The 15,598-nt window shown below is 34.2% G+C and overlaps 1 protein-coding gene and 1 long non-coding RNA gene across 6 annotated transcripts in view; one reads left to right on the top strand and one right to left on the bottom strand.

Moving 5' to 3' along the window:
* Positions 1–15,598, top strand: part of LOC111861913 — an 81,252-nt gene that overhangs the window by 4,310 nt on the left and 61,344 nt on the right. For 2 of the 4 annotated variants that reach the window (XR_002842353.2, XR_002842352.2), the window contains exons 2-3: positions 9,844–9,933; positions 11,015–11,102. This is a non-coding gene — a long non-coding RNA (uncharacterized LOC111861913). Of the gene's footprint in view, positions 1–9,843; positions 9,934–11,014; positions 11,103–15,598 lie in introns of those variants that run through there. The other 2 variants (XR_004512743.1, XR_004512744.1) reach the window with 1 other exon arrangement.
* LOC111861908 (ATP-binding cassette sub-family G member 4) overlaps positions 3,817–15,598 on the bottom strand; it is a 79,295-nt gene continuing 67,513 nt past the window's right edge. For both annotated transcript variants that reach the window (XM_023846858.2, XM_023846857.2), the window contains exons 9-11: positions 14,821–14,921; positions 11,090–11,245; positions 3,817–7,432 (exon numbers count right to left, since the gene is read on the bottom strand). In XM_023846858.2, coding sequence (XP_023702626.1) covers positions 7,088–7,432; positions 11,090–11,245; positions 14,821–14,921 — 602 coding nt within the window. In that variant the 3' untranslated portion in view covers positions 3,817–7,087. The remainder of the gene's footprint in view (positions 7,433–11,089; positions 11,246–14,820; positions 14,922–15,598) is intronic.

Below are 15,598 nucleotides of genomic sequence, written 5' to 3'. Positions count from 1 at the left end.
ATCGAAATTCAGCGAATGTGGAATGTGAAATGTTTTGTGATACCAGTGATTATTGGAGCCACGGGTACAGTTACCAGAGGGCTGAGGAAACATTTGGAACTAATTCCTGGTAAACACTCCATAGATTCACTGCAAAAAACAGCTATCCTGGGAACATCACACATACTACGGAAAGTGCTACAGTGCGAAGCTTGAAGCCTGAGTGGTGAGGTGCATCACTGGTCCAAGCAAAGGAATACCAGGAAATAAACCTGTGACAAGAGATGACGATGATAATAATAATAATAATAATAATGTTTTAAAAAAAATGTACAATAAAGATTTTTTTTACTTTATATCTGCTTTTATTAAAACAAATTAATATTAAAAACAGACTAATTGCTGTAGCAGCTTCAACTCAAACATCTTAAAATTCAGAATTATTTGTTTTCCCAGTAAATCTGTTTTCTTAATTTCTAAAGATGCTCTGCCAATGATTTCATCTTTTAAAATGTTTCCCTGAAAAGTCTGAATCACAAACTGGAATTAAAATTAAACAATAAGACAGTGTCCTGATTTTATTTTATGGTACTGTGAATTGTTTCATGACAACTGAGGAAAGTCCACCACACCACAGGCGCCAAGCACAAGTAAATGTAGGTCTGTATTCTGTCTAGGTACTTCTTCATAATAAGCTTCATTTCTTGAACGCTTTGGCCTGCTCAACAATTTCCTTCCAACTACTTCTGTCCTGTGTGCAAGTTGTCCAGTTATAAATTCCTAAATTCTTTAGATCTTCCCTTATGTCATCTTTCCATCTGATGTTAGGTTGGCCTCTCTTTCTTATAGCGTGTGGCTGCCAGTCATATATTCTTTTAACTGTTTGTCCAGCCTCCATCCTTGAGATGTGTCCAAACGAACTTATTCTTTGGGCTTTGATGAAGTTAACTGTGTTCCTTCCTTTTATTAGATTATCTAGTTCCTCATATGTTTTAATTCTCCAGGAGCCATCATGGTGGCCCGAAGATCTTTCTTAGAATTTTCCTTTCAAAGACTAAAAGTCTATGTTTAATGACCTCGTTAAGTGTCCAGGTTTCACAGGCGTAGGTCACTGTTGGTCGAATTACCATCTGGTATAATCTTAATTTAGCTGTTTTAGAAATAAGTTTACTTTTGAACAGTGTTAAATGTGCAGCATATGCTTTATTTCCAGTTGCTAACCTCTCTTTAATCTCGTGTTCAATTGTGTCTGAATCAACCATAGACCCTAAATATTTATAATGAGAGACTTGTTCTGTGTTTACATCACTGCATCTGAGATATTGGATTATTTGAGGTTTGTTAGAACTGTAGGAATTTAGTTTTTTGTTCACTGACTACAGCCCATACTTTTGTGAGGCTTTTTAAGCTCTTCAGAGGTGTTAATCAATGTTTGTTTTGTTCTTGCAATAATGAGTATGTCATTGGCATATGAACAACACTGTTTACACCTTGTGGAAATATTACCTCTAACATCTAGACTTTTTATGATCTCGTCTATAACCAGTATGAAAAGTGATGCAGATAATGGGTCACCATGTTTCACTCCACAGCTTATTTGGAATCCTTCGCTAAGCTCCGCATTTATTTTTACCTTTGCTTTCGTATTTTGGAGAGTTGCTGCTATTAGTCTGATTAGTTTAGATGAAACATTGTAGTTTTTAAGGCAGTATATTATTTGACACCTCTTAACAGAATTGAATGCTTGTGTATAGCCTACAAATATGTTATAAACATCAATATTAAACTCTCAGCATTTTTCATAGATCTGTATAACTATAAATATGTTATCTATTGTTGATCTGTTTGGCCTGAATCCCATTTGACAGTCATCTAATTTACTTTCTATAGTAGCTATCAGTCTATTATTCAATAGAATTGTGAAAATTTTATATGAGATGTTTAATAATGTTATTGGTCTGTAATTATGACAAGCCACCTTATCAACTTTTTTATGTACTTGTGCTATGATTCCTTCCCCACTCTGCAGGGATCTCTTGGTCCTGCCATATCTTCAATATCAGTATTATATTTTATTTAAGCATCATGTTACATTCCATACTTCTATATATATAATATAAACTCCGTCGTAAATGTAACACTTTATTGTAGTTCTTGGCCCCCTTCTTTCACACTACATGTTTCGGCTGTAACTGGTCATCATCAGGTGTATTTCACTTCACGTAGCTGTCACACTGCACTCAATATTAACATTTAAACGCCAGATTTCTAATTGTTCATTTCTCTGTCATCAATCGGCACTGATATTACAGAACTCCCCTTGTCGGTTTTGTCAATTATGTTTAAAATCTTTATTAATATTGACTCATCGATTGGTTTAAATTTTAAATTTTAAATTTAGCTTTAATATTTAAAATTTAAATTTAAAATAATAAAGCACAGAGATACCTGCTCTATGCTTACATGTGCTGCAGTGGCTACCTCTTGCTTTCAGCACAGCTTGCGTGTTATCTGTAATACACAAATATTTGTGTTACTGTCTTTATGTTCTTACATTATTCCTATAATTTTTTATTCTATTATGTGTACTTACTTTGTGCAGGCTCTCTGTGTGCGTACCACTACTTTTCTTCAATATGTTTGCTGTCTGGTGTGTTGTGTGCTGTTTTTATGTTGTTGAGTGTGGAAGGGGAATGGGTAGTGGGGGGAGGGGGTGTACCATTAGTCTGTATAGAGCTCATGTATTTTTTGAAATATGGGACGGTGTGTATCTGTCATTCATGTGCAGGCCCTTCTTACTTATTTTATATATATGGTATTTTTCTAGTGTATTCAAATGTATACCTTTTTGCCCATTGTTACGACTTCCATTCCATCTGTTATTGTTCCGTATTCATGTCCAGTGTTTAGTATGTGATTTAAGTATCCAGAATTGCTATTACTATTTCTAATATCGTGTATATGCTCCTTATATCTAGTGTTAAATGTTCGGCCCGTTTGTCCAATGTATTTTAATGAGCAATCTGCACATTGCATTTGGTATATACTACTTTTATTGTATTTATCTAATTGTGGTTTATGTTTAAGTATACTTTCAGCTGTGTTCCATGTGGGAAATGTTATTTTTATATGTGTCTCTTTGAAAAGTTATGTGATTTTTCGTACTTCTTTTGTACTATATGTAAATATGGCCCACTCTGTTTTTTGGTGTTGTTTGTCATCGTGCATGTTTGATTTTTGTTTTCATTTTATCTGAGTTTGTCTGTTAATTATGTTTGTGTTGTATCTGTTGTTATGTAGTATGTTTTTAATAGTGTTCTTTTCTATCCGTTTCTCTTTTTCTGTTATTGGATATGTGTAGAGTCTGTTTATTAGATAATAAATACCTGACATTTTGTGCTCAAATGGATGGCATGAACTGTTAGGTATTATGATGTCCGTTTGTGTGGGTTTTGTATATATTGCAAATTGCAAGCTATCTATAGGAATAACGTAAGAACATAAGACAGTCACACGAATATTTGTGTATTACAGATAACACGCGAGCTGTGCTGAAAGCAATGCAGAGCAGGTATCTGTGTGATTTTTTATTTTAAATTTAAATTTTAAATATTAAAGCTAAATTGAGAATTTAAAATTTTAAACCAATCAACGAGTCAATATTAATAAAGATTTTAAACATAATTGACAACACTGACAAGGGGAGTTCTGGAATCTTGGGTGCCGATTGATGACAGAGCAATGAACAATTCGAAATCTGGAGTTTAAATGTTAATATTGAGTGCAGTGTGAAAGAAGAGGCACAAGAAGTACAATAAAGTGTTACATTTATGATGTACGAGTATGATGAAAATTATTTATTATTCATATTTTAATTCAATCATAAGCTATGGCTTAATGTTCTGGGGAAATTCACCCCACAGTTTTAAAATATTTAGAATGCAAAAAAGAATAATAAGAATTATGATGGGCTGTAGGAGCAGGGCTTCGTGCAGGAATTTGTTTAGGAAGTTGGAAATTTTGCCTCTTGCATCACAATATATTTTTTCACTCATGTTGTTTGTGGTCAATAACAAGGATCTCTTTATTTTAAATTCAGAAAAGCATAATACAGGTACAAGACAATCAAATAATTATCTGCCCACAGTAAATTTTACAGTTTACCAAAAGGGAGTGTACTGTATGGGTATTAACGTATTTAACAATCTTCCTCCACATATTAAAGATATATTTCATAATCCAAGGAAATCTGAAGCCTGTCTAAAACATTTTCTTTATACACATTATTTTTATTCCATTGATGAATATCTTCAGTTTAAGGCTATTGCGAGTTAATGACATACCAAAGAATTTATATATAGTTTAATAAATAATGTTTTTTGTCATAATTTTATTTTATTCTATTTTTTGGCTTATTTGTCTTTTATATATGTACCACTTGACGTGTTCCATATCCTACCTGTTGTACTGTGGATCTATGGAATGTAAAATGAATGAATGAATGGAGTTTATTTTATACATATAGACCTTCAGTGTCAGCTTATGTATCCTCTGTTTCAGTGTTTGTCCACCAAATTTAATTAACTCTGGGGTAATGTTGTCTGGTCCAGCAGCTTTATTGATTCTGAGTCTGTTGATTATGGTACATACCTCATATGTTGGAGGTTCAGTATACAAGTCATTATCACACGCTGAGTCATCCATAATATCAGGGATTTTGTCTGTTTCGGCCAAAGTGAACATTTCAATGAAATTTTCCTTCCATTTTTCTAGTACCTGTAGTTGCTGCATTATTAAATTCCGATCAGCATCTCTACACATCCTTGGCAATGCACTGTTGTGTGTTTTAAAAAATCTGATGTCATTAAAAAACTTCCTAGTTTCATTCTTTCTCTGATTTTCCTCAGTTACTTTCTAGGTACACAAACTGTAAGAAACTCGCTATGTAACAAATTTATGGCACACCTTATTGCTGCACTGTGAAAATAAGGGTCACTGATCAGTTACCAGTGCTTGACAAATCTGAAAGCACAAATGTTGATTTATTATCAAAAGAGTAACAGTATACAATTATTCCCATTTAATGTAGCTCAAGGTTTTTCTTGCTTAACATTCAATTTTGCTGATCCCAAATCAATAATATTAGTGTTAAAATTCTAATATTTTAATGTTTTCCTCAATATAGTGTTCAGATCCACTATTCCCCAAAGAAGCCTTAAAAGAGAATTTTGTTGTATTCTGAGTGGGAAGATTTTGAACTCTTTGCAGTGGCACCTGATAATTTTTCAACTACAACTGTCATTCTTCATCAATGATATAGTAAATGATTTTCAGAAAGATGATGCTCTTACATGTCATTATACAAGGGTTATTTGGAAAGTAATCTCCATATATTTTAGGCACCTAATGCAGGAGCAGGGGATAGCTCATGCATGCAAGGTAGTGTCACATGACTCATTGCTTTGTAAACATCACATAGCTGGTCATCTAATGTATGTTCTTGTCCCTACGGAGTTAGTTATGATGTATCCTGTGATTGATTATCCCACCAGCAGCAAAATTCATATTGTTATTTACTTCCTTCATTCTAAAAACATGTGTGCTGCAGAAATCCATTGTGAATTATGATTTGTTTATGGGCAAAATGTAGTGAGAAGGAACTGTAAGACAGTGGTGTAGAATGTTCAAAGATGGGTGAACAAACATTTGCAATGAAGAGTGAAGTGTTTCGCCAGCCATCTGTAGTGAGTGATGATCTTGTTCAAAACAATGACCTAAAAAATTTGTGAAGGACACCGCTTCACACTTTCAGAACTCATGTGAATTTCGACAGATTTCATACATTTTTCTTTATCAGATAATCAGTTAGGCTAGGCTATCACAAGTTTTGCACGAGATGGGTTCCAAAAATGCTCACAGTTGCACATAAAAATTCAGAGAATGGCTTCAGTTTTGACTTTGTTTATAGCAATACCACAAAGATGGCGATGAATATCTCAATCACATCCTACAAGTAACAGGTGAGGAAACCTGTGTTTAGTTTATAAATGTTTAAATTAAAGATCAGTCAAAAGCAGTGAATGTGCACACATTTACCAAACAAGCCGACAGAATTTAAACAAATGTCTGCCAGAAAGCTGATGGAAACTGTTTTTTGGGGGCAAGAAATGAGTGCTGATGGTAGAATTCGTGCAACGAAGGACTGCAATAACATCACGAGTGTATTGTGGAACACTAAAAGAGAACTGCATAAGGCCGTTCAAAACAAAAGACACAGAATGGTGACATCTGTTGTAGTGCTCCTCCATTGCAATATACGTCTGTATACAGCTGCTCACACTTGATTACTGCTGGAGCATTTCAGCTAGGAGTTATTTGACCACCCTCCCTACAGCCCCAATCCTTCTCTGAGTGACTACGACCTGTTTACCTATGTAAAAAACTGGTTGTGATCACAGTGGTTCAGCAGTAATGAGGAGTACATGGAAGATGTGAAAGCATGGCTGAGCTCACATGCAGTAGACTTCTTTGGTACAGGCATACAAAAACTTATTCCCCGATATGAGTGCCTTAGTTCTGGCACTGACTACATTCAGAAGTAGCTTAAGTATGTATGTATTTCATGTATATAATCATTTTTTCTCATTGTTTTGTTAACAGCTCAGCAGATATTACTTTCTGGATAGCCCTTGTATAATTGTACAATGTTGCTTCTGGGATTAAATAATTTATCACTTTTTCAGAACATCATAAACTATTATCCCTCTGAACAGGTGTTTTACCACAAACCTGCATATGGCAGGAAAGAGAAATTTTTTCACTTTTATTTGTGAGCAATATGGAAACTCCTGTAGTTATATTATTTGTTAACATTTAGAGAGGGTGGAAATATTTACTTACTTATGGAAAATCAGTTATAGTATGATATGTACAACTGGTGACCAGACAATTCCAGTAAGATAACTTTCTGGAGAGAAAAATGATATACATCTGTTTGCAACTCTAGAACTGAGGAGCTTTGTCATATATACTTGAAATATTTCTGATTTTATGTAACAAATTTGATTAGAATGTAATATTAAAATATTACTGAACAAAATTCTATATGTCAATACCTGTTCTTAAGTCTATAGAGTAAAATAAAGTAACAGAGGAATCTCAAAGAGAAAAACATGACACCAAGGATGATAGAATTGAACCAGTAATTATCATTGCCCATGTCAAGTGCTTTGAGGAATTTCTTGGGGTTTGTGTAGTGGCAGTAGTCAATGGAGCATTCTAGTTCTTTGCGCTCATAGCTATAGATAGAAATCAATGCTCCATCAAAACCATACTTGAGGTAACTGATGTGGAACAACCACCGGAAATATGTTGGTGCATCATTCATATGCACAAAGTAACCAGAGAAGATCATGAATGGCATTATTGCTAATGCACCCCATACCATTCCATTCTGAAAAAAAAAAATATAGTCATAGTTTGTATGAGCAGAAATATATAAAAATTTTTCGTGTATATCTTCCTCCAATTTATTTCTTTTCATTTCACATGTTCTGTGTAGTAAGAGTATTAATTTTAGAACAGTGACTAAAAGGAATGACCAGGTTTTGGGAAATAAAGATTGATGGAAGAACACCCATATTGTGAAAAAAATTAATAATGGACTGAGTCATCCCATATTCTTATTACATGCACTATATTTTCTTTACATTAATAATATCACAGAAAAACAGTGTTTTTTTTATTTATTCTCAATGTCACTATTAAATAATAATGCTCACTCAGCTCAAACAAAAGATTCTCCTACAGTAAGAGATCACTTTGACTGAACACTTTGATGCCTAAGAAGTGAACTCCTCCTTGATATAGAGACAGATTTTTATAGAATGTTGGTGGAGCAAGAGTATGTATTGTGAGCAAAACAGAAAGGTTTTCAAGTTTTTAAATAAATCTCTGCAAGAATCTCTGTTCTTGCTTCCTGTGATAATTCTGATTTCTTTTGCATTTTGAAGATTTTAATGTTATCTGTTGAGTTTCCCCAGAAATTATTCCATATGACATAGCAGGGTGAAAATAGGCACAGTAAACCATTTTCATTACTTCCTGAGACATGTAGGGTTGAACAGCTCTGAGTCCATAACAAGATGCACTCAGCATATGTAGTACCTGCCCAGTATGTAATTTCCAAGACAGTATACTGTCTATAGATAATCCAAGGAATTTTGTGTCATGTGCTTTAAAAATTGTTTTGTTAGCACAGCTTACATAGGTTAATTTGGGGTCCATTTTCAGTTATAAATAGTATGGGATGGGTTTTTTTTTTCAAGGTTTAAGTATTTGACAATGGTCATTATATCACTTACAAAATCTATGGGGTTAGAGTTGGTAACTATTAATTAATTATTAATTCTTGGTTCTTAAAGATGAAAGTAAATAAATAAGTCCATTTTGATAAAAATAGAATTATTTAATTTATGGTATAACATGTTCCCATATAAATTTATAGTGCACTATTCAAGTTTAATTATTTTGTGACAGTTTATGAATAAGATATGAAATGAAATAGAAACTGAAAATTTACCTGCGTTAAAGAAATTCATATAACTACCATCTGGCACTTTGTACATATTTGTTAAGTTTCTTATAAGTCTGAATATTGGGGGCATGCTACAAGCCGGAAGGTCACGGGTTCAAGTCCCGATGAGGTCATTGGATTTTTTCAGTTGACCTAATCCTTCCAGCTGCACTATGACCCTGGGGTTCACTCAGCCTCTAACAGAAATGAGTACCAGGAATTAATCAAATAATTTTCCTGAGGAGTAAAGCGCGGCCGGCGCGTAAGGCTGACAACCTTACCGCCATCTTTGAATCCATTGTCTAGATAGTGTGGGACCTTCAACGTCTCACAACCCTATGGGCCTTCATGGCCTGGTACAGGGATAGCTTTACTTTTACTTACTTTATAAGTCTGAACATTGTCTGTGCAGGCAGTCTTTTATACTTCACATCACATATCATTTGTTTTACATAGTCCCTTGGGTGAAAGCCACTACCCTGAGAAATACTGATTAGATCTTCATGAACAATTTTTGTATAAAGTGGCACTCCTGTAAGTTGAGAAACTGGTCTGTCATTTATGTATTAATACAGAAAGTTCCACTGTGCCTAGAGACTCTGGGTGAAAGCCTAAACTAGCATTTTCCATGGCAGTGGATTCAAAGAGGTTGTTTGAAACTTTGGCCACCTTCATCTCCAAATACTACTGCATCACTTTTACCTACAGGATGGTGAAAAACAAGTGATATTGAGAGTGAAGACAAGAATCAGAAACACAATATATACTATGACTCAAGATGTTCCCAGTCGGGTGTAGTAAGAGTTTAAAAACCAAGTTAGTGCAAAATAAATAAATGATACTTCTACTGCACTTTGCTAACACAGATAAACTTTCACAGTTTAACTTACATTTGTTTTTCATTCATGTTCTAGCATGCACTTTATTTTACTATTATTATTATTATTATTCTTATGTATGGCATCAGTCTCATGAGGATAATTGAGGAGCTATTTCAAGGAAATGGCGGCTCTGGTCTAGAAAACCGAGATTAATGGCTGTGGGGATTTGCTGCACTGACCACGCGACACCTTCTATCCATTAAAGTTGGTACTATCTTCGCTGACAAGTGGCAGTCACTTGGTCAGTATAGTTCGCTTATGGACTAGAACCACAGAGTTTTGATTTTTTGTTTTTTATGACTTACATTTCTACAGTGCAAAATGCTGGAAGAAACCACTTTCAATTGCAGTGTTCGTATTTTGCAGCATTAATAGGAAAATAATGTCTGTCGTTCTGAAATATTACAGATGGTGGTTGTATTAATAAGTTGAAAGGAAGAATATAGGATTGTTGTCTACACACTACTCTCTAGGAACCTAAAGTGCAATACAGAATTGGTGAGTACTCTTTCAAGCATTCTTTTTACATATACATCACTTGACATAAGCTATTAATTTTATGAAAGGCTGCAACTGTGTATTCTTGGAATGTGTTTGAATCTAATTACTTACTAAAATACATTTAAAAACATGTTAGCATCATGATACTTGTATGCTTCTTCAAGTATAATTACGAGTAGAATGATCAAATCAAGGAGGATTAGGTGGGCAGGGCATGTAGCACTAATTGGGAAGAGGAGGAATGCATATAGGATATTGGTGGGAAAGCCAGAACGAAAGAGACCACTGGGAAGACCAAGGTGTAGGTGGGTGGACAACATTGAAATGGATCTCAGAAAGATAGGAAGGGATGGTATGGATTTGAGTGATTTGGCTCAGAATAGGGACCAGTGGAGGGCTCTTGTGAACATGGTAATGAACCTTTGAGTTCCATAAAATGCTGGGAAATTCTTGAGTAACTGCACAATTGGTGGCTTGTTGTTACATAGGCTGTCCCATTATATATATTTGATATAACACACAACAGTATGCATACCATAAAGGTTGTAAAAAAGGAAAGCAGTTAGATGTCTTCCTGCTAAACAAGAAGACAGTAGTGTATTTTAATATTTGAAGTAATTGTATATTATTTTTTAATGGTATCACTTAAATATTTATGTAATTCTTTTTAAAGCTTTGATGTGGTTTGTCATTCCTTATGCAGACTAATGAGTATATGTTTGGGAAGCATCATATTTGTATGTCTTAGTTGGCGTCTCTCATGTTATGGACCAGTATCCTCTTGGGCAAATTAGTACTGGGACTTGCCTTTCCCATGGCACCCATTAGAAAGGTGTGGATTCAGACGTCTTTCAGCCATACTTTAAACTAGTAGTTTGAAGTCTTATTCAATGGGTAGTGCTAAATTTCCTCCAATACATCACAGTCTGCAGCTAATATAATTATCAGCTTACTCGTCATAATATGCAGCAGACGTGTGGTACATTCAAATTTTGACCTATATTTTTTTTCCATAACTTGTGATATTCATCCTGAATGTGAGAATATAATGCGTGCTGATATTTTGTCTAATGTGCAGCAACACCGGAGTGAGAGCATAAATTATTTAAGGAGGGAAGTGTAAGATAAGTTTATAAGAAGAAGACGAATGTACCTGAATACTCATGGACACTCCAATGAGAAGGCCAATGCTCTGAGCCACCATTGCTACCATAGTGCATATTGTGACGAAAAGAACATAGCGCATCACATCAGGGGGTTGTGCTGTCATGTGATATACTATGAGTGTGTAGCCAACTGAGCAAATGATCTGTAAAGGAATAAAGTTCAATATCATCACGGATAAGTTAACCCAGTCATGTATTAATTATAAATGAATGAAAAATTTTAGTGTGAGTAGGGATTCTCTTGTTGATCAAATTTATTTGAATTAAATGTTGTTTTAAATTTGTTTTCTGTGATCTGAAAGGTACCACAAAGCTTATAAATATTCTCATTTCTGAAGTACATGAAATCCCTCTTGTAATATTAACTAATAATTAATAATAAACTTATTCTTCATCAAGTTTCTCTGAAATCTGAATCACAAACTTTTGCCAGCAACTTCACAATTAAAACCAAAAGGTCTGGCCTCCTCTTCAATCTGTCTCTGTCTGTGTTACTTTAAGGAGAGTTGCCTAAAATATTAATTTTATATACTTAGAGAGTGGGGGCACGCGGTAGTGTAGTTGGATGAGGCACTATGCTACAAGCCAGAAGGTTGCGGGTTCAAGTCCCAGTGAGGTCACTGGATTTTTTTTTCAGTTGACCTAATCCTTCCGGCTGCACTATGGGCTCTAACAGAAATGAGTACCAAGAATTAAATAATAATTTTCCTGGGGAGTAAACTGTGGCTGGCACGTAAGGCTGACAACCTTACCGCCATCTTTGAGCCAATTGTCTAGATAATGTGGAACCCTCAACGTCTCACAACCCTATGGGCCTTCATGGCCTGTTACAGGGATAGCTTTACTTATTTTACTTTTTTTACTTAGAGAGTTTTCTCAAAAACAATGAACAGCTTTAAAAATATGTTATCTTCAGTATTTATTTTTACAGTTCTTGTTTGTGCCAATTATTATGTTGCTAATATTAATATAGAAAAAGCTATTACATTCTTATTCAGAGTGAGTGTTATAATGAACCACAGATACAGAAACTATATTTGTCCAATAACTTTTATTTAGATCTCTTGTACTCTATTTTTCTCAGATCTTTCAAGTGCTTAGCAGAAGATTCATGTAGATAGACACACAGGTCAAGAAACATGTCATAAGCACCATGTGTTCACATTGTGCACTGACTGCAAAGACTGTATAAAAGTAAATCTTGTAGTTTTATGGGTTATAGTTTTCCAAATCGGAATTCAATACCCAAATCTGTGTGTTGTTAAGGGTGTCTGTTTGACGTTTACAGTTAGATTAACAATGCATTTCTCAACTGGTATGGGTAATCAAAATTTCTTTGATTTCTTCGAACCTCAGCTAATACCAGTTACCTATAATAGATAGAAAATTGAGCCCACAAGGCAGCAAATACCATCTCTTGATATTGTGGGAACAAGTAGGTTAGTTCAGTTAATGTGCCAATTGGCTTTCATTCAGAAGCCTGAATAATAGCTGGGGACTAACTATCATTGTTGATACAATTCTTTATTAAGTCCATCACAACACAACAATACAGTGTTGAAGGCTGAATTAGCTTTGCTACATACACAAATGTATTCTTTCGATATTGAAAATATGTATACCAATATCCCCATATATGAACTCTTAAACATCGTAGAAAATATTGTAGATAAGAATCATGACATTCCACATGAAACAAAAATTGAAATTAATAATCTACTAAATATAACGCTTGAACAAAATTACATTGAACATAATGGCAAATGGTTTAAACAAAATGAAGGTCTCGCCATGGGAGCATCAACTTCAGCAATTCTAGCCGAAGTATTTATACAATACCTCGAACATACAACATCATTGACATCTTGCTGAAATTCCAAATAATAGATTATTATAGATATGTGGATGATATTTTAATCATCTATAATTCTCATATAACTAACATCGATAATACTTTGAATGAATTTAACAATATACAACCTAATATCAAATTCACAATGGAAAAATAAATAAATAATAAAATTAACTTTTTGGATCTATCCATCGAGAAAACACACAATAAGCTACAACTTGGAATCTATAGAAAACCTAGTTACTGATCTGATCATCCACAATGATTCATGTCACCCATATGAACACAAAAAGCTGCTATAAACTTTCTCATTAATCAATTGAATCAATACCCCTTTCGCATAACAACAAAAACATAGAAGAAAACACTGTTAGAACTATACTAAATAATAATAACCACCCACTAAATACCATACAACAAATACAAAAACCCTCTGGCAAAAATACCATGCAAAAAAATAAATGGATCACCTTTACCTATTTCGGCCATGAAATCAGAACTGTTACCAAACTATTTAAGAATACTGAAGTTGGTATCTCATATAGGACAAAAGCAATATTAAACATCTCCTAAAAATAAACTAAAAGAAAAATGATAAGTACAGCCTTAGTGGAGTTCACCAACTACAATGTGGTGACTGTCCGTTGAAATATATAGGACAAATGGGCCGTGCCTTTAAAATCAAATTCAGAGAACGCATAAGAGACATAACTCAAAATTTGCTCAACATATATTAGACACCCCACATGAATATATCACGATGGACAAAATACTGGAAATTTTATACATCGGCAAGAAAGGCCAAACACTGGATACTTATGAAAGATTTCATATTTATGAAGTCAGCAAACAAAAGATAGTTTCACTGAAATTTTTAACCCTATATTTGATGTACTAATTGACACATAACAAACATAAATCTCCCCTCCCACCACATCCTCACACCACATCTTCCCCCCTTCCTCTTTTGCACCGACTTCACCATAACATACATCACCAAATTAGTTGTAATCTGTATTCTCTACAAAACGGACATAAATACATCATACGATGATGCATCAACCAAACAGTAAATAGACAATACTACTATATCATCGATATCAAAATCAGTAGTCATTACAATAAATATAATAGCTTTTATTGACAAATCATTTTCAGATTAATGTTAAAATTATACTTCACTGGCCTCCAAACAGTTTATCATATAAAAGTCTAGAATATACCATCGTCCACGGGAAAATACAAGATTGCGACTGACTTCATGATATAGATTATCACTTGAACTGATTTAACCTTATTTTATGGCAAAACTCTTGTTTTATAATAAATTTATATTTCATTGTAATTTTTATACCATGTGTTTTATAATATAATTGTCCAGTATCCAGACTCCCTACGCAATTGTAGTTCACTAGTGTGTAAATTTGATGATCGTGTATTTGCCTGATGATGGCTATGAATAGCTGAAACATGTAGCAAAGCTAATTTACCCTTGAACACCATATTGTTGTGTTGTGACAGACTTAATAAAGAACTGTGTATAATAACACAACAGGATGCATGAAATAAAAATTATCATTGTTGATGTTTATGTGGCCTCCAAAAGTCTTTCTGGAATTGCTATGAATAATATACACTACAGTATAATGAGCAGCGAAGGGATGACTTGCTTCTAGATATACCTATTTATAATTTAGGCTGGAGAACTGGTGCAAACTCCAGTATAGAACCTTCCTGCCTAATTTCTGATAGTTTATGACTGTGTGATAATCCTTATATTTAATTTATTAGAAGAAATAATTTGCCCAAAAAAGAGATCATACGTTTCAGAAATACAGAATTAGGTAATATTTAATAACCACTTACCTGCAAAGGTACATCAGCAACTGTGACTGCAAGATAGTAGGACTTCAGTGAATACCAGCGATTAAAATATTCTCTAGAGATGACTGGAATCTCAGATGGAACTGTAAAGAAATCTGCTTTCAGCATTACACAATTTATATGCTGAGGTTTTTGTAATAAAGTAAAAGATATGTACACATTTTAAGTCATTAGATCTAAGTTTAATTATCTACAGGACACAGTCATAATATAGGGATGACCAGTTAGTCTTTTCAGTATATGCAGAGTTCAAATATTTTGAAATGACAATAAAATATCATAATTAACTTCATGAAGAAATAAAGAGCAGATTAAATTTAGGGAATGTTTGTGAACTTGTCATCTCTCATTCTTTCTTAAAGCCTAAAGTTTAAAATTTGAACTATTATAATTTTACCTGTTTTCTGTGCAGGAGTCAGGCTTGGTTTATCATTCTAAAGGGAAAAGAGATTAAGAATGTTTGAGAATAAAGTGACATTGAGAATTTTTGGATCTAAGATGGAGGAAGCAAAAGGAGGATAGAGCAAACTGCATAATGAGAAGCTTCATAATATGTTCTCCTATCAAGATTTTGTTAGGGTTAGTTAGTTATTGGAGAGGGTGGGTTTCCCCATGCACTTAGACCTATATTGGTCCATTGTGCTTCCCTCTATGATTTCTACCAGTCTCTATATCCTACCGGTACTGGTGCTTACCATCAGTCCCGCCCAGCCAGCGAGACCGGCTCTACTAGCTGAGAGGTATCTATAATGCTTCCCCC

Source organism: Cryptotermes secundus, unplaced genomic scaffold (genome assembly GCF_002891405.2).
Source record: "Cryptotermes secundus unplaced genomic scaffold, Csec_1.0 scaffold39, whole genome shotgun sequence".
NCBI lineage: Eukaryota > Metazoa > Arthropoda > Insecta > Blattodea > Kalotermitidae > Cryptotermes > Cryptotermes secundus.
The sequence above is the reverse complement of the archived record's forward strand: the minus strand, read 5'-3'. Positions and strand labels throughout refer to the sequence as shown.